This window comes from Engraulis encrasicolus, chromosome 11, assembly GCF_034702125.1.
Source record: "Engraulis encrasicolus isolate BLACKSEA-1 chromosome 11, IST_EnEncr_1.0, whole genome shotgun sequence".
NCBI lineage: Eukaryota > Metazoa > Chordata > Actinopteri > Clupeiformes > Engraulidae > Engraulis > Engraulis encrasicolus.
In genome coordinates, this window is record NC_085867.1 from 12,279,908 (window position 1) to 12,295,008 (window position 15,101).

The following is a 15,101-nucleotide window of genomic DNA, read 5'->3' on the forward strand; positions in this document are numbered from 1 at the left end:
TGTGTGTGTATATTCAGTCCCCCCAGGAAATCGCGATGTTGCGATCGCGACGTTTTTCGCAACTTCCATGAATTCCCGCGAATTCTGCGCGAGAGCGCAACTTTAACCAATCACCGCGATTTCCCGCAACTTTGAACAATTTGAACCAATCCATGTTGCGCTGACTTCACTGACGTCGACAAACTTCCTTTCAAAAAGGATAATACAATAAAAAAATACTATAAAAAAGTAACCTAGCAATCAGTCCCAGCACTTTACTATGCATGTACAAAGTTGTTGGTGAGGGGGGAAAAGCTAATAAATACGAATGTAGGAAACGCCATGTTCTCGCATGCGCGTCTGCTCGCATGGTGACAGGAGGGAAAATGTAGTCTGGCATAATAGGCCTACATTTTTAAAATGTGCTAGGCCTACATAAATATATAATTAACACTTCATGACAGTCATCTAGGGCCTACATTACGCCAAGTATAGGGCCTAAAACAAGATGTGTTTTTTTTTCTAAAGCGGTTCACCTGCTGGACCACTCTGGTGTTTGACTTGTGCGCATAGGCTACAGAAGGCAACATTTTCCCTCCATCCGAATTGAGATGCGCAAATGCCTTGTCCACAACAAAGGAGTAATTTCCATCCTTCATTGTGAATGCTGCGTGCGTGCCTGGCCGATATAGTTGTAGCCTAATATCTTTCGCGCAAATTGGGCTATGGCTGGATACGAGCACTTGGTGACAGTGGTGACCGTGTCGTCAAATCTCTTTCGTTTAACCTGGCGCGGTCAGACGGGCAAGGACCACTGAAAATGAATAAAACCAGAGCAGACACGTTGGAAAGCTGTGGGAGTAAGGGCCAAAACATACCAAGGCGGAACGGAGCGGTCGCAGGACGGATGCGGTCTTCATGCTTAGTTTTGGCCAGCGTGCTTTTCTCTGCCTTGCACACTGACCAACCGTATCTCGCGTCTGTCGTAAAGTCTTCACGAAAAAAATGTGGGAAATTCTGGGGGAAATTCTAGGCAGAATGTACAAGGACGTGGTGAATTCACGTTATTGCCCGTGTTTCGTGGTCACTGACAGCGTCGGCGTGCGCGGCCAGTCCTGTTCAAAACCCTCCCCACAGCTAAAGCTAGCATGCTACTTTGCCATGCATTTGAATGAGACACCGCCGGTCGCCGGCGTGAAAAATACGCTCGAGTTCTATTTTCCAAATGCAGCGCGGCGCGGAGCCGGCTCCAGCGCCGCTTACGCTCGACTACTGCCGGTTGGTGTGTAAGGACAGATAGGTTTCAATGTATTTTCACCGACGCCGGTAAAAAACGCGGCCGTTCCGCGACGCTTTAGCCGGCTTAGGGCCAAAACATACCAAGGCGGAACGGAACGGTCGCAGGACGGACGCGGTCTTTCTGCTTAGTTTTGGCCGGCGTGCTTTTCTCTGCCTTGCACACTGACAGCGTCGGCGTGCGCGGCCAGTCCTGTTCAAAACCCTCCCCACAGCTAAAGCTAGCGTGCTACTTTGCCATTCATTTGAATGAGACACCGCCGGTTGCCGGCGTGAAAAATACGCTGGAGTTCTATTTTCCAAATGCAGCGCGGCGCGGAGCCGGCTCCCGCGCCGCTGACGCCCGACTACCGCCGGTTGGAGTGTAAGGACAGATAGGTTTCAATGTATTTTCACCGACGCCGGTAAAAAAACGCGGCCGTTCCGCGACGCTTTACCGCCTTGGTGTGTAAGACCCCTTAGGCTTATGCCTTCTTTCGAAAGCGACCCCTCCCTCTGCTTTTATTTGTGTTGCTTTTGACAAGCTTGAAAATTAAACGCCGACACAGGCAGGCTATGTGTAGCAGACAACTCACATTAACCAGGATTTCAGTCACAAGAGGTCCTGTCACGCACCCTCTTCAACTGGGTGGACATGCCCAATTCCGCCCGCCTACTTTAGTTAATTACCACTGTTTAAATCAGGAATGGATATCGACATGATACGAAGTTTGTATGCTTACAATTTGAAACGGTAATTACATTTAAAACAGAGTCAAACGGCCACAAACAGCATTGTAATGAAGGGTGTCGTAATGGCAGCATGCAAGAGATGGAACTTTTCACGACGACATTCTGGCTAAAAACTCGCCCTGGCCACTTCCCTGCTTTGCTTAAGGACCAACATTTTAATATAAAAATGGAAATAATATACACCAGAGGACTGGAATGTGGCAGTGTCCTTTACTTTCAAGCGTGGGGAAACACATTAAAAATCGCAACAAAAATCGCACCTTTCACTTCATGCCGCAACAAAATCGCAACAACACAGTAAAAAGCCCCGCAACTTTTAAAGCGATTTTCTGGAAATCCTCGTGCACCATCTGGCAATTCCGACCGCGATTTTTTGAGAAAATGCCCGCGATTTCCTGGTGGGACTGGTATATTACCATGGCTTGTTGACACAGGAACTTTATCAAGTAAACAAAAGGCCTATATTGAACGTCAAGGCATGAATGAACATGTTTTTTGTTTAAAGACGGCTATTGATGACTTCAAGCATGACTTTGCCAAATTATTTGTGGTATTTTTAGACTTCAGGGATGCATTTGGTACACTGCCTCATGAAGTCATGTTGAGTTCACTGGAGGACATACACCTGCCAAAGACCTACTGTGATATTGTAAAAGATGTATAAAGTAATTCCCATCTGCAAGTGATCTGTGGTAAACATCTCACCCCGCCTGTCAAACTGAAAGTGGGAATTAAAACTGGTTGCCCATGGAGTGCAGTGAACTTTATCATTGCCATTAATCAGTGGCTGAAATGGTTGTGCACTGATGCCCCACCCCATGTGTTGTCACCAAACCCAGTCCAGGGCTATGCTGACGATGTTGTCATGGCCTCCCGTGATGAAGGAGTCATAAAAACATGCTGACTTGCACCGACAGCTTCCTCACCTGGTCTGGGCTGCAAGTAAAACAAAGTAAATGTGCAGTGTTTTGGGAGAGGAGAAGCGGGGGCAACAGCTGGTATAGATCCAAGACTGACCAGCCTCCTTCCCTCACCATCTTAGGTCAGCCACTCAGAGTGTATGCCAAACATGAAAATTACACCTACCTGGGGCATAAATTCAACATCGCTGGAGATTGGAGTCAACAAGTGACCACTTTGGTTCAGCAGTTCACCAGCAGACTGGACCTAATTGACACTTCACCTCTCCCAGCAACTCTGAAAGTCCAAGCAATAAGAGATATAGCCTTCGCCAAAGTACAACATCTCTTTGCGAATGTTCGTATCCCACAGAAAGATCTGCGCACAATGGACAATAAAACTGTACAAGTGGTACGGAAATGGCTGCGCCTCAATATACATTCTACAAGATGTTTTATCTTCCAGAAAAAACGGGACGGTGGGCTTGGCATTCCGAACTGTTTGTGGGAGTACACAGCCGCAAGGCAGTCACACCTAATAAATATGCTCAACTGCGACGACAACAGTGTAAGACACCTGGCAAGAGCATCACTGATGCTGGACTTCAAGAAGCGCAAAGTGGCCTGTGCAGGCAGTGGTGAGGACAGTTTCCTGGGTTTCAGAAGAAAGAGCAGTGGCAAGCTGGATACCCAGGCACAGGGATTTGGTGTGTCGTCAGACTGGCCTGACCTGAACGATTTGTGCTGGAGAACAGGCACCGAATTAAAATGGACCTCCAACCACCAACCAGTAGGGGTCACTGATGCAGTGGTGAATGACCCATCAATCACAGTACAAGCCAGGTTGCACCACAACAACAACAACCATCTCCTGTTACCATCAACATCTAGGCAAACCCTGTTGACTATCCAAAGGGAACGCAATATGGAGTATTGGTCCAGCCTTAAACTCCAGGGAAAACTAGCCAAACTCACCTGTGCAGACCACTCAACATCACATGCCATATTCAGCAATGCCACCATCAGTGATGAGATTCTTATTTTCTGTATAAAGGCACGGCTACAGGTTCTCCCCACAAAATACAACCTCTCCCTCTGGTTTCCATCTATTCATTCCCCCTTATGCATGTTACATGACCCACCACAACATCTGGAGTCTGTAGCCCACATCATGAACAGTTGCCCTTCTTACAAAGGATTGTATACCGCCAGACATGCCAGACTGGTGGACCTCATCGCTGCCCAAATCCCCTGTGCTCCTCAGGAACAACTTTATAAACATACCTCTGTCAAGCCCCACTGGTTTAACTCATCCACAGACTGCTTCTCAGGAATTCCCAACACACCAGACATCATTTGCATATCACAAGAGGAAAAAATAGTCAGACTCTTTGAAGTAGCCTGTGCCTTTGACCTATTCATGGAGGAATCCTTCTGTACAAAAAAACTGAAATACCATCCTCTAACATCTGCCATTGAAAGCTGTGGCTATAAATGTGTACTCATTGTTCTTGTATTTGGCAGTCTAGGCCATGTGCATAGGCTGGTGGTCAGTGGACTTAACATCAGTGGACTAAGTAAAAGAAGGTCCAGACAGCTAGCTAAATACTGCTCAATATCAGCTGTAATAGGGAGCATGTTCATCTGGAAGAGAAGATGCTTCCTGTACCCTTAATGATGCTCCCATAGCAAGATGTTAATTGATCAAATAGTTGTTGGATTATTCATCGCATTTGGTTCCTATCGATATTAACTTGTAATGTGGAATCAAATAAAGTACATAAAATGTGTGTGTGTGTTACCTGGCTGCCTAGTCCCAGGCAGAGCAGCATGATGAAGAAGAGGACAGCCCATAGCTGTGGAACAGGCATGGCCGACAAGATCTCAGGATACACCACAAACGCCAGGCCTGGACCTAGACACACCGATAGGCAATAACATAGTATATTATAGACAACATACACCAATATGTTGTGGAGTGCAGAGATACTTAGAGGGTAACATCTGCCAATTTCGACACACAGTTGTAATGCTCACACTACCCTGGACTTGTCAGTACCTGATTTTTTTTTTTTTCAGCCTTTTCCAAGATCCTGGTCATTGTAATGGGGGCAGGTGTTTGTTTACATTTCCAAAAAACATCTTCATTTATTCCCAAAAACATCCAAAAGGTTATGCAACATCAGTAGACAATTAGCAAACAGCGATACCTTTTAGGATAATATTTGGAGTAGGCCTATGTAAAGAATGTTTTTAATGTAAAGAAAGTCTGCCCCCATTAGAATAGCTCAGTTCTCTGAAAGGGCTGAGTCAAAAAATGCAGCATCACCGGGTGTAGGAGCCATAATTACTTTCTTTATATTTTTTGACTTTTCAACTTTATGGTTAATGGTTTACTTTCATTTGTGTTTTTTGTTTATTGATTATTGTGGACATGGGTGTGGCGTTGGGCGTGTGTGGTGCGCAATTGGAAGCCCTTTAATTAGTGCCTACCTGGCACCTGCGCGTCAGTTCAGTTTGCCGTGGGGTGAGCATGGGGGAAGGCCATCCTTTTGTGTTCCGCACTTCGCACTGCACTCTCGCACATCGCATGGACTAACTCAAAACTCTGTTAACTTTGGATGATTGCTTTACCTTGCACCTAAAAGATTGGGGTCTACAAAGACTATTGGAGTCTGCAGTGATATGGTGACCAATAAATGAAGACCAAAGTTAAGTGTGTGGACATTACATCATACGGAGTGCACGTAACACAAGTTGATTTCCCCCTGCTTAGCCCACCACGGCACTGAACAAATTGGTGTTGGATCTGGTAGCTTCAGTACCGGATACTGACAAGTCAAATAGCGTGAGCAATACAACAGCATATTGAAATTGGCAGAAGTGCTCCTTTAATTAATCCTGAAGAGAAATTAAGGTGTAAGCCTATCTATGTGAAAAAAAGATCTATATAGAACTTACAAAATGATTCTTCATATGGTCAATGCAAGTTTAACATGGCATATCCCCTTAAGACACGGTTTTATAACTTTGTTGTTACCAGTATGGTAATGACCAAGTCGTGGTGCATAGTATTGTAGTGCTATGGTAGTTACATTTCAATGACTATTACAGCGTGCCACTGGAGGTACGGAGTCCATTAAGGGCTACACTGCTGCATAAAAGTGGTCCATTTCTCATTTTTCTATTTGTTGTATTTTACATACACATTCCAAGCACAGCGTGTAAACATTGAACATGGAATGTGGTGTATGCTTACTCATATGGCTCATTTCTTCTTTTTCACATATAAATATGTGTGTATAGTAATGTAGTAAAGTCTCACAGGCCTATCTTTTGCCGATGTGTTTAGCCATTTCAAGGTAGTGTTTGGGAGGCCCTGGGCATAGAGCAACTTAGGGCCCTTGCACTCCCTCCACTCTTCCTTCAAACTATACTCATGAACGGCCATCCGGGTACTTTGCTCCTAAATGTGCGTTACGCCCCTTTATGGGGGAAATCAAACCGAATGTCTCATTGATTAACATGCTACACAGGCTAGCCTAAATGCACACAGTCCATGCTTCAGCCACGGCTGTTATTATTTGAACAGCTGGCAACACAACACGTTTTCGACATGTTGAGCGTGGACAACGCTAGTCTAGGGGAGTATAGAGTATAGGGGAGGGTCTCTTCTCAAGAGATTTACATAGCAGCATCGTAGCACTTTTCAGTCACTGACTTTATGGAGATGCTGCCAGAGAGAGTAGAGAGAGAGAGGTTCCATTGGCCCATTGTTTCCGGGTTCTATTATTGCAAGGGGGAGGGGGGGAATCCCCCTTTAGGCAGACCTAAGGACAGTTTTATTCATTGTAGTAGTGTTATGACACGCCCCTTTAGGCAGACCAGAACCTGGTCATGTTAGGTGCCCATAGCAACATATTACATTGGCATATCTCTATATACTTAAAGAATCTCTGATGCTGCCATACTCACAAAACAAGCAGTCATTTGGGTAAATACAAGTACAGAACGAGTCAGCAGGGCCTCCCTTTCAGCAATTGCCTAGTTTGCTTAACTGATTGTGACAGGCCTGAGTATTGGGTTACTGTACCTCCAACAGCCAGTGCGTCAACCGAATGTCTCATTAACTTACATGCTACATCAGCTAGCCTAAATGAACACAGTCCATGCTTCAGCCACGGCTGTTTGGCTATATTATTTGAACAGACGCAACACGTTCTCGGCATGTTGAGCGTGATAATGCTAGTCTACAAGTCCTTACCTTTAGTTTATTCTTTCCCAACACCACCAATTGACTTGCATTGGCTTTCCCCCCAATGTTTTCCCCCCAAAAAGGGCGTAATGCACATGGCACACGTCACACCGTTGTGACAGGCCTCGTTGTGGGTTACTGTACCTCCAACGGCCAGAGCATCAACCGTCAGGTTCTGCTGATGGGCCATGGACCCCAGGGCTGAGAACACCACGAAACCAGCAAACACACTGGTGGCCGAGTTGGCACAGGCCACAATAACAGAATCTCTATGGAAGAAATAAAGAAAGAAAGAAATTAATAAAGAAAGAACGAAAGAATGAAAGGGGTTTCATAGCCTACAAAGTGACTTTTACTGGTGGAGCTGCAAGGCTAGTTTAGTTCTAAGGTATGATAATTAACTGACAATAGTTAACTTTACTGTGGCATTTTTTTTAAAGATCAAAATTACATTAGGCCTATATCACATTACACTTCAAAATCGACTTACAGTTATTTACAGGATATTGGTTACAGTCCCTAGAGCAGGTGTCACCAACGTTGTGCCCGCGGGCGCCAGGTAGCCCTCCAGGAGCTTCTGAGGTGCCCACCAAGGATGTTAGTAAACAGTGACGACTACCAGATTTTAGTCACAGTTCATGTTTTTCTTTATTTAAATATGAGATTATTTATTCTTTATAACCTATAAGCAAATTATCATTCAATAATAGTGATTTGAGAATGATACCAAGACATCAATAGAGGATTTTGAACAAAAGTAGCCCTCTGGTAGCCCTTGGTAGCCCTCAGACCCAGAAAGGTTGGGGACCCCTGCCCTACAGCAATGCAGGGTTAGGTGCCTTGTTCGAGGGCAGGTGAAGGGACAGGTAAGGGTGTATAATAATGTAATAATAATAATCATAATAATAATACTGAAATGTGTGTTGTACTCTTTGTAATTGCTCTATTCAAGGAAATGACATAAATTGCAATGCTACTGTACTGTATAAGGCAATAGGTATAAGGCATTTGCTACAGTAGGGAGCTATTGTAGCTAATTGTGCATCCATTATGGCTGCTTTGTTTTAAAAAAAAAAAATAACGATGAAGCAAATTGACTACCTCAGAATGTTGTAGTTGCGGTTGTTGTAGCTGGACATGGAGACCATGACACCAAATCCAACACCAATAGAGAAGAAGATTTGAGAGAGTGCATCAATCCAAACCTTAGAGAGAAAAACACACACAAACACACACTGTAAGCAGTGAGGTTTTTTTTAAAGATTTTTTTTGTCTTTTTACAACTTTATTTGACAGGACAGTTTGAGAGGTGGACAGCGAATGGGGAGAGAAATGTGGAGGGGTTGGCAAACAACCCGAGCCGGGAATCGAACCCGGGTCGGCCCCATGGCAGACAAGTGCCCCACCTGTTAGCCACGGCAGGGTCAAGAGGGAGTTTTTGAATGCTTTTTATTATATTAATGGTATTGCCTAGTATTGCATTGCTAAATCGTTAGTGAGTCATCGTGGGGATCAGTTGGTGCAACTTAGCCTGGTTTACGCGACTGCAAGCCTCTTCGAGACCATAGTTTGGCCAGGTAACACACACAACTTTTCAAATTCCCATGAAAAAGGGAACCAATCAATTTTGAGCGATTTCAACAGCTCAATGGGCCCTATTTAAGGCAATGGTGCACCAGTTCTGTTAATATGTGAGTGAACAAATGGGTGATCTACTTGATTGAAGCGTCAAACAGTAGCATACCCACCAAGGCCTTTTATGAACATGACCTAGACACGCCCTTAGCATTTCCCACAGAGAAATATTGTAGATGGTTTGCCTTGCCAAACTTCAGAGACTTGCATGTTAGGTGCAACCCACTGCAGAACAACCAAAGCTGGGCTTACACTGTGCGACTTTTGCCCCAGTTTTGCCACGATTTGGCACTCGCACGACTTTTTGGGAGTCGGGCCGATTTCTTGCTCAATCGCAAGAAATCAGGTGCGCATGTTCCCTCCTCTGCAGACCCGGGAAACATGCCCGTCGCGTCGCACAGTGGAAGCATTTGGCTCGCATCTGACTGTCGGCTCGTATAATGAAAGGACGTGAGTCATGAGATATGAACTTTTAAATAGTGAAATTCCATCGTGCAGTGTGAGCAGGAGCTTAATACCCACGAGTGAAAATATCGCACAGTGTATGCCCGGCTTAAGTGGCTAAGTGGTTATTAATGGCACTTTTGAGAAACATGATCCATTGACCCATTGGAAGTGCAGAAAATTAAAAGTCATTGGCCCGCTGGTACCGTAGATAAGTCAGAGGAAAGAGAGGTCTTGTTGATTGTAGCTCGCACCAGTAACACAGAGAGGTATTTTGAAATAGGTGGATTTCGCCCGCCCTCTGACAATTCTGCAATTACCATAGCACGGCCAGACTAGAAGATCAGAAAAACTTTGTAGTCGCCATAGCCAGGCTACTTTCACTGTGGATAATGAGATGCTGTTTACCAACCTGGATCTCCAGTAGTTTGTGCCACTTGGGCGTGAGGAAGAAGAGGACGCCGTCTGCAGAGCCCGGCAGTCTGGCCGTGAACACCAGCAGGATGGACAGGATGGTGTAGGGGAACAGCGCAGTGAAGTACACTACCTGCCATGGAGGGAATGAATGAGTCAAACACAGTTACTTCACCTGTGGAGGAGGGAAATAGAGCAGTTAAGTGGCGTAGTGAGACTGTGAATAACAGCAGAATAGGCAGGATGGTGTGAGAGAACAGCAACACAGTGAAGTGAAGAAAATACAAACTGTGAAGTAGATCTGTCAAGGAGGGGAATACGTAAGGAATAACGGCCGACAAGGTGTCCCGATAACAAGGGAAATAATGGACGAGGCGGAGCGTTCTAACAGCCTGGCGGCGCAGCCGAAGCAGCTTAGACTCACGCATGACATCATAGGTATCCTGTTCTCGGGGAATAATGGACACCTGCTCAGCCAATCAGAGGACGTCCCGTCTGCTCACCGGGTGATAAAGTAGTATAATGTAGTGCAGAGACTTTGAACAACAGCAGAATGGACAGGATAGTATAGCGCAGGGGTGGGGAACCTATGTCTTGAGAGCCATTTACGGCCCTTGAGGACGTTTTATCCGGCCCCTGACATATATCTCATGTGAAGCTGCATAACATTGAAATTGACATATTTTGTTAAGGAATCTTAGCAATTACATTTGCAATCGGGACCTAGAGAAGGTGGGATCTGTTTTAAAGGTGGCTGCTTTCAATAAAGGCCTAAAGTCCAGGGGGGAATCCTGGTTTGTGTTCATAGTACCACCCTTGGAGGACCTTTATAGACCTTGTAGAAATTTGAAGTGGCCCCTCGAATGAGAAAGGTTTCCCACCCCCCTGGGTATAGCAGAACAACACATTTAAGTATAGGCCTACACCATGCCGTGGAGGAAAGAAATGTACCTGTACGTTTTCAAAAGCACCTCAGTGTCATGTCAGAGGTGTAAGAAAGTGCCACTGCGTTGGGGTGACAATAGCCTGGGCCTGTTCATAACTGTGATGCTGCGCAGTGTTGCCAGATGTGTCTGATCAAATCCCGCCCAAAAGGTTCTCAAAAAAACGCCAAAATGCCCTAAATTCCGCCCAAATTCAACAAATTACATTGACTTCTATGGGCCCAAAACGGCTGACAAAAACGCCAAATGGCCAATTTTCCTCGTTATTCCCCGCAGACGGTAATCCCAAGTAGCCCAATTGGGCAGGCACCCGCCCAATCTGGCAACACTGATGCTGCACAAAGTTTATAGAATGTTTTATAAGTGATGAACAAGATGAACAACTAAAGCTGGGCTTACACTGCGACTTTTGCCCCGATTTGGCACTCGCACAACTTTTTAAGAGTCGGGCCGATTTCTTGCTCAATCGCAGGTCAATCGTGAGTCTCGCATCGTGCAGTGTACATGGGGTAACGACAAGCGATTTCGCCTCACGATCGTGCAATCGCAGGGTCGCAAGAAAATCAAAACGGTTTGAAATTCTGGTCGTGGCTCGTGCGTAAATCGCAGAGTTAAAGCAGTGCTACGACCCGATTTGACACTTCACATGCACAAATGAATAGGGCCGTGCGATTCGCTTTTGAGTGCGACCTCATCTCCACCTCAGGTGCGCATGTTCCCTCCTCTGCAGACCGAGGAAACATGCCTGTCGCGTCGTACGGTGGAAGCATTTCGCTCGCATCCGACTGTCGGCTCGTGTAGTGTGAGGACGTGAGTCGTGAGTTGTGAACTTTTAAACAGTGCAATTCCATCGTGCAGTGTGAGCAGAAGCTTAAGACCCACGAGTGAAAATATCGCACAGTGTATGCCCGGCTTTAATTGTAACTATTATTGAAAAGGCAATAGCATGAACCTTAGGTGGGCCTACACATCTATGGCCAAAAACACCAGCCTGAAGCCAGAGCTTCGAGCAGAGGTGGAATCAAGTCACCAAGCCCAGAGTGATTAGATAAAATGTGCATTTCCCAAAGTCTAGTGTGTGTCCTTCGAAGTGTATCAGCCTTCGTAATCACGTCCAGTCTTTGGATACTCTTTGGTGAACTCTGCGGAGTATCCAATCACTGGGTGTGACTAATAAGGCTGACACACTTTCAAGGCTCATACACTTGACATCGGGAAATAGTGACTATGTGCATTTCATGTTTACAGGATCGCATTCAGGCGAGATTGGTATTACATTCTCTGGACCATTTCACAGGTGGTGAAACTCTCGCCGAAATGTACGACTGTCTTCAGACATGGCGCGTTCAGACAGGACTAAATATCCCGGTTATTATTACCAGGGTTCATACACTTTTTCACCAGTTTTTTCCCATGACTTTTCCAAAACGTCTGACCAAAAAAATGTTTTCCATAACTTATCCAGGCCTGGAAATGTGAATTTTTAAATTCCATAACTTTTCCAGGTTTTCCATGACTGTACGAACCCTGTATTACTCTCCCCCAGGTCCCGTCCAAATAGGGCTCTAGAAAGACACACCCTTTACATCTCCCTTTGACATGGGTTGACAACGAGTGCGGACCAGACCAAATGCTTTGAAGTCGTGATGGCTAGCATGGCTAGCTTGACAATGAGGTCAAGCATGCTATTGAAAAAACAGGTATTTCAGGCTGTTCCAATGTTCGTACTTTCCGCCCTTCCCGCACTGTGTTTGGGTATGCAGGGCGGTTCCATTTCTAATCGCGGCGGTGAAGTGTACTGTAAACTACCCGGATAACGCCCTCAAACCGACCGTTTTTTGAAGTGTGGAGTTATGTACACTTTTCGCACTCAACGGCCGCCATGTTTGTTACGTAGTTTCCTCTCTGGTTGAGTGCCAGATTGGTCAAACTGCCGAATCTCTGTGATGACAGCATAGTTTTGATCCCAAAGACAATAGCCATGTGTATAAGAGAAAGGGGTAACTTTCTAAAACTTTCTTGCGAACTAAAATTGTCAACATAAGGAACAGTGTCTTCCGTGATGAATTGTATATTGGCGGTTGGTAAACTCTGATGACACGCACTTCACCCTCAAATTTAGCCGCTAAGTTGAGGGTGGAAAGTGCACTGTATCACAGTACACAGTGCAGAGTGTGAAGAATGGAACACGCTCTTTGTTACAAAAAATGTAAATAATGTGGCCGTCACCAGTTAAACCGGTAAAATGTCACATGTAGTAAGACCTCATGATGCCTCAGCAGGGCTGGACTGGCCATCTGGCATAGCGGGCATTTCCAGGTGGGCCCCGCACCCTCGTGGGCCCCTATTTTCAGAATCTTTCATTTTTTTTAACAATTCTGAAAATAGGGGCCCACGAGGGTGAGGGGCCCACCGGTGAGTCAGTTCTGCGCCGCTAAATATGAGGGGCCCATCTCAGCCAAAAGTGCCCGGCCCCTATTTCTCCCCCAGCCCAGCCCAGCCCTGCTCATCATGCCTTGGTTAAACATACCTTCCCTGTGAGCTGCACTCCTTTGAAGATGCTTAAATATTCCAAAACCCCGGCGAGAGCCAGGCAGCCCAGCAGCTCCCACCGAACACCTCCCATGTCTTCAATTCCCTCAGAGATCTCCAGAAGTCTGTACCTGCACACGCGCGCGCGCGCACGCACACACACACACACACACACACACACACACACACACACACACACACACACACACACACACACACACACACACACACACACACACACACACACAATCACAGTGTTTCTTTAAAAAAAAAAAAAAAAAAAAAATTGTTTTTTTGGGAGAGAGAGACGGGGAAGGGTCGGCAAAGGACCCGGGCCAGTTAGCCACGTAGGCTAGCAGACGAGTGCCCTACCATTAGCGCCAGGGTACGGTAGGGCCACAATCACAGTGTTTCAATGCCATATACACCACTAGCCAGGCCGTGCCCTCCTATAGGGCTTTCAGGCCGACCAGAACGGAGCCGGTGCAGGTGCCCGCACTAGTTCTGTTCGGCACTAAAGTGTTTATCTGCCAACTGCCCGTGTTCATACCGGGCTCTGAATTTATTACGCACGTGACTGTGTTACCCGGATGAACCTAATGACGGCCACGCTATTGTCACGGTTCGCAGAGAAAAAACTAGTATTTTGCGGTTCGCATTGCGAACCAACGTTCCGGTTCGCGAATGCAAATATCTGTGGCGTGAACACGACGGCCGGTTCGCGATTAGGTGCGGGAACGGGCTCCAGCACGGTTCTCAGTCGACCTGAACGCGCTACTAGTGACGCAACACCTTCAGCATTGCAACTTGTCAGGTCAAGAGCAATGCAAGTACTTTCTGAACTCCCGAAAGAAATGGGAACTCCTCCCACTTTGTCAGGAAGCAAACAACCATTCGCAAACCAAGGGAGGCTTGTCAAACATGCGGTTTGGGAAATGTTAATTGTTATGCTCTTGATCCGACCAAGTCTCGAAGAGATTTGAAAGTCGATGATAATCAGGCTAATACTAACACTGTAAGCATCTGCTGAATTATTACTGTACTTAGGCTACTTACTTGAAAAACTGCTGGCTGGCTGACTCCTTTCCCGTGTCATTGATGTTGTAGGCCACAGAGCAGGTGTCTGGGATGTTCCAGGTGTTATTGCATGACTGCCAGGGCAGAGTGGGGCTGAGGGAGCTGAAGAGGTAGAAGAGGATCCAACTCATCAAGGTATTGAAGTAACCGATGAAGATGAAGGACACCACCACCGTTCCCAGACCAACTCCTGCAATACAGAGAGAGAGAGAGAGAGAGAGAGAGAGAGAGAGAGAGAGAGAGAGAGAGAGAGAGAGAGAGAGAGAGAGAAAGACATAGACATAGACATAGACACAGACAGACACACAAAGAGAGAGAGACAGAGAAAGAGTAAAGGTTTTACAGTAGAAGATATACACCAATGACTCACAGCAAAATAAAATGATATCAAGTATATTTGTATATAGTAAAAGAAAAAATACACGCACACAATATGGTTATTAAACTGAACTTAAGATAACTTGAACAAATAACTATAGCATGTACTGCATGTATATTTTGTACACACTGTGAGGTTATATGAGGGGTTTGAAGGCAGTGGATGGGAGTGTGTATGTATATTATATTATATATTATGGTATACACTGTATGACGGGTGTCAAGGTAGTGGATGGGGAGTGTATGTACCTATATTACAAAGTAGGCCTATATATTGTATATTATATATTATATGACGGGTTTCAAGGCAGTGGATGGGGAGTGTGTATGTAGGCCTATATTACAAAGTAGGCCTATATATGTATTATATCACTGATTCTTGAGAAAGCGGCTAAAACATGTCTCTGCAATAAACTGCCAATTCTGTTGAAAATAAACTACATTTTCATGAACAAAATGAATCCAGGTAAAGACACAGGGGTCTGTTACATAAATGTACAGTCGTTTGAAATATTT

At 45.5% G+C, this 15,101-nt stretch overlaps 1 protein-coding gene across 1 annotated transcript in view; it reads right to left on the reverse strand.

Annotated features, from left to right (window-relative positions):
- The window catches only part of LOC134457886 (sodium- and chloride-dependent glycine transporter 2-like), a 28,841-nt gene that overhangs the window by 7,904 nt on the left and 5,836 nt on the right, over positions 1–15,101 (reverse strand). The window contains exons 3-8 of the mRNA XM_063209891.1: positions 14,187–14,397; positions 13,129–13,261; positions 9,653–9,787; positions 8,263–8,366; positions 7,306–7,430; positions 4,709–4,821 (exon numbers count right to left, since the gene is read on the reverse strand). Of these exons, the coding sequence (XP_063065961.1) occupies positions 4,709–4,821; positions 7,306–7,430; positions 8,263–8,366; positions 9,653–9,787; positions 13,129–13,261; positions 14,187–14,397 (821 nt within the window). The remainder of the gene's footprint in view (positions 1–4,708; positions 4,822–7,305; positions 7,431–8,262; positions 8,367–9,652; positions 9,788–13,128; positions 13,262–14,186; positions 14,398–15,101) is intronic.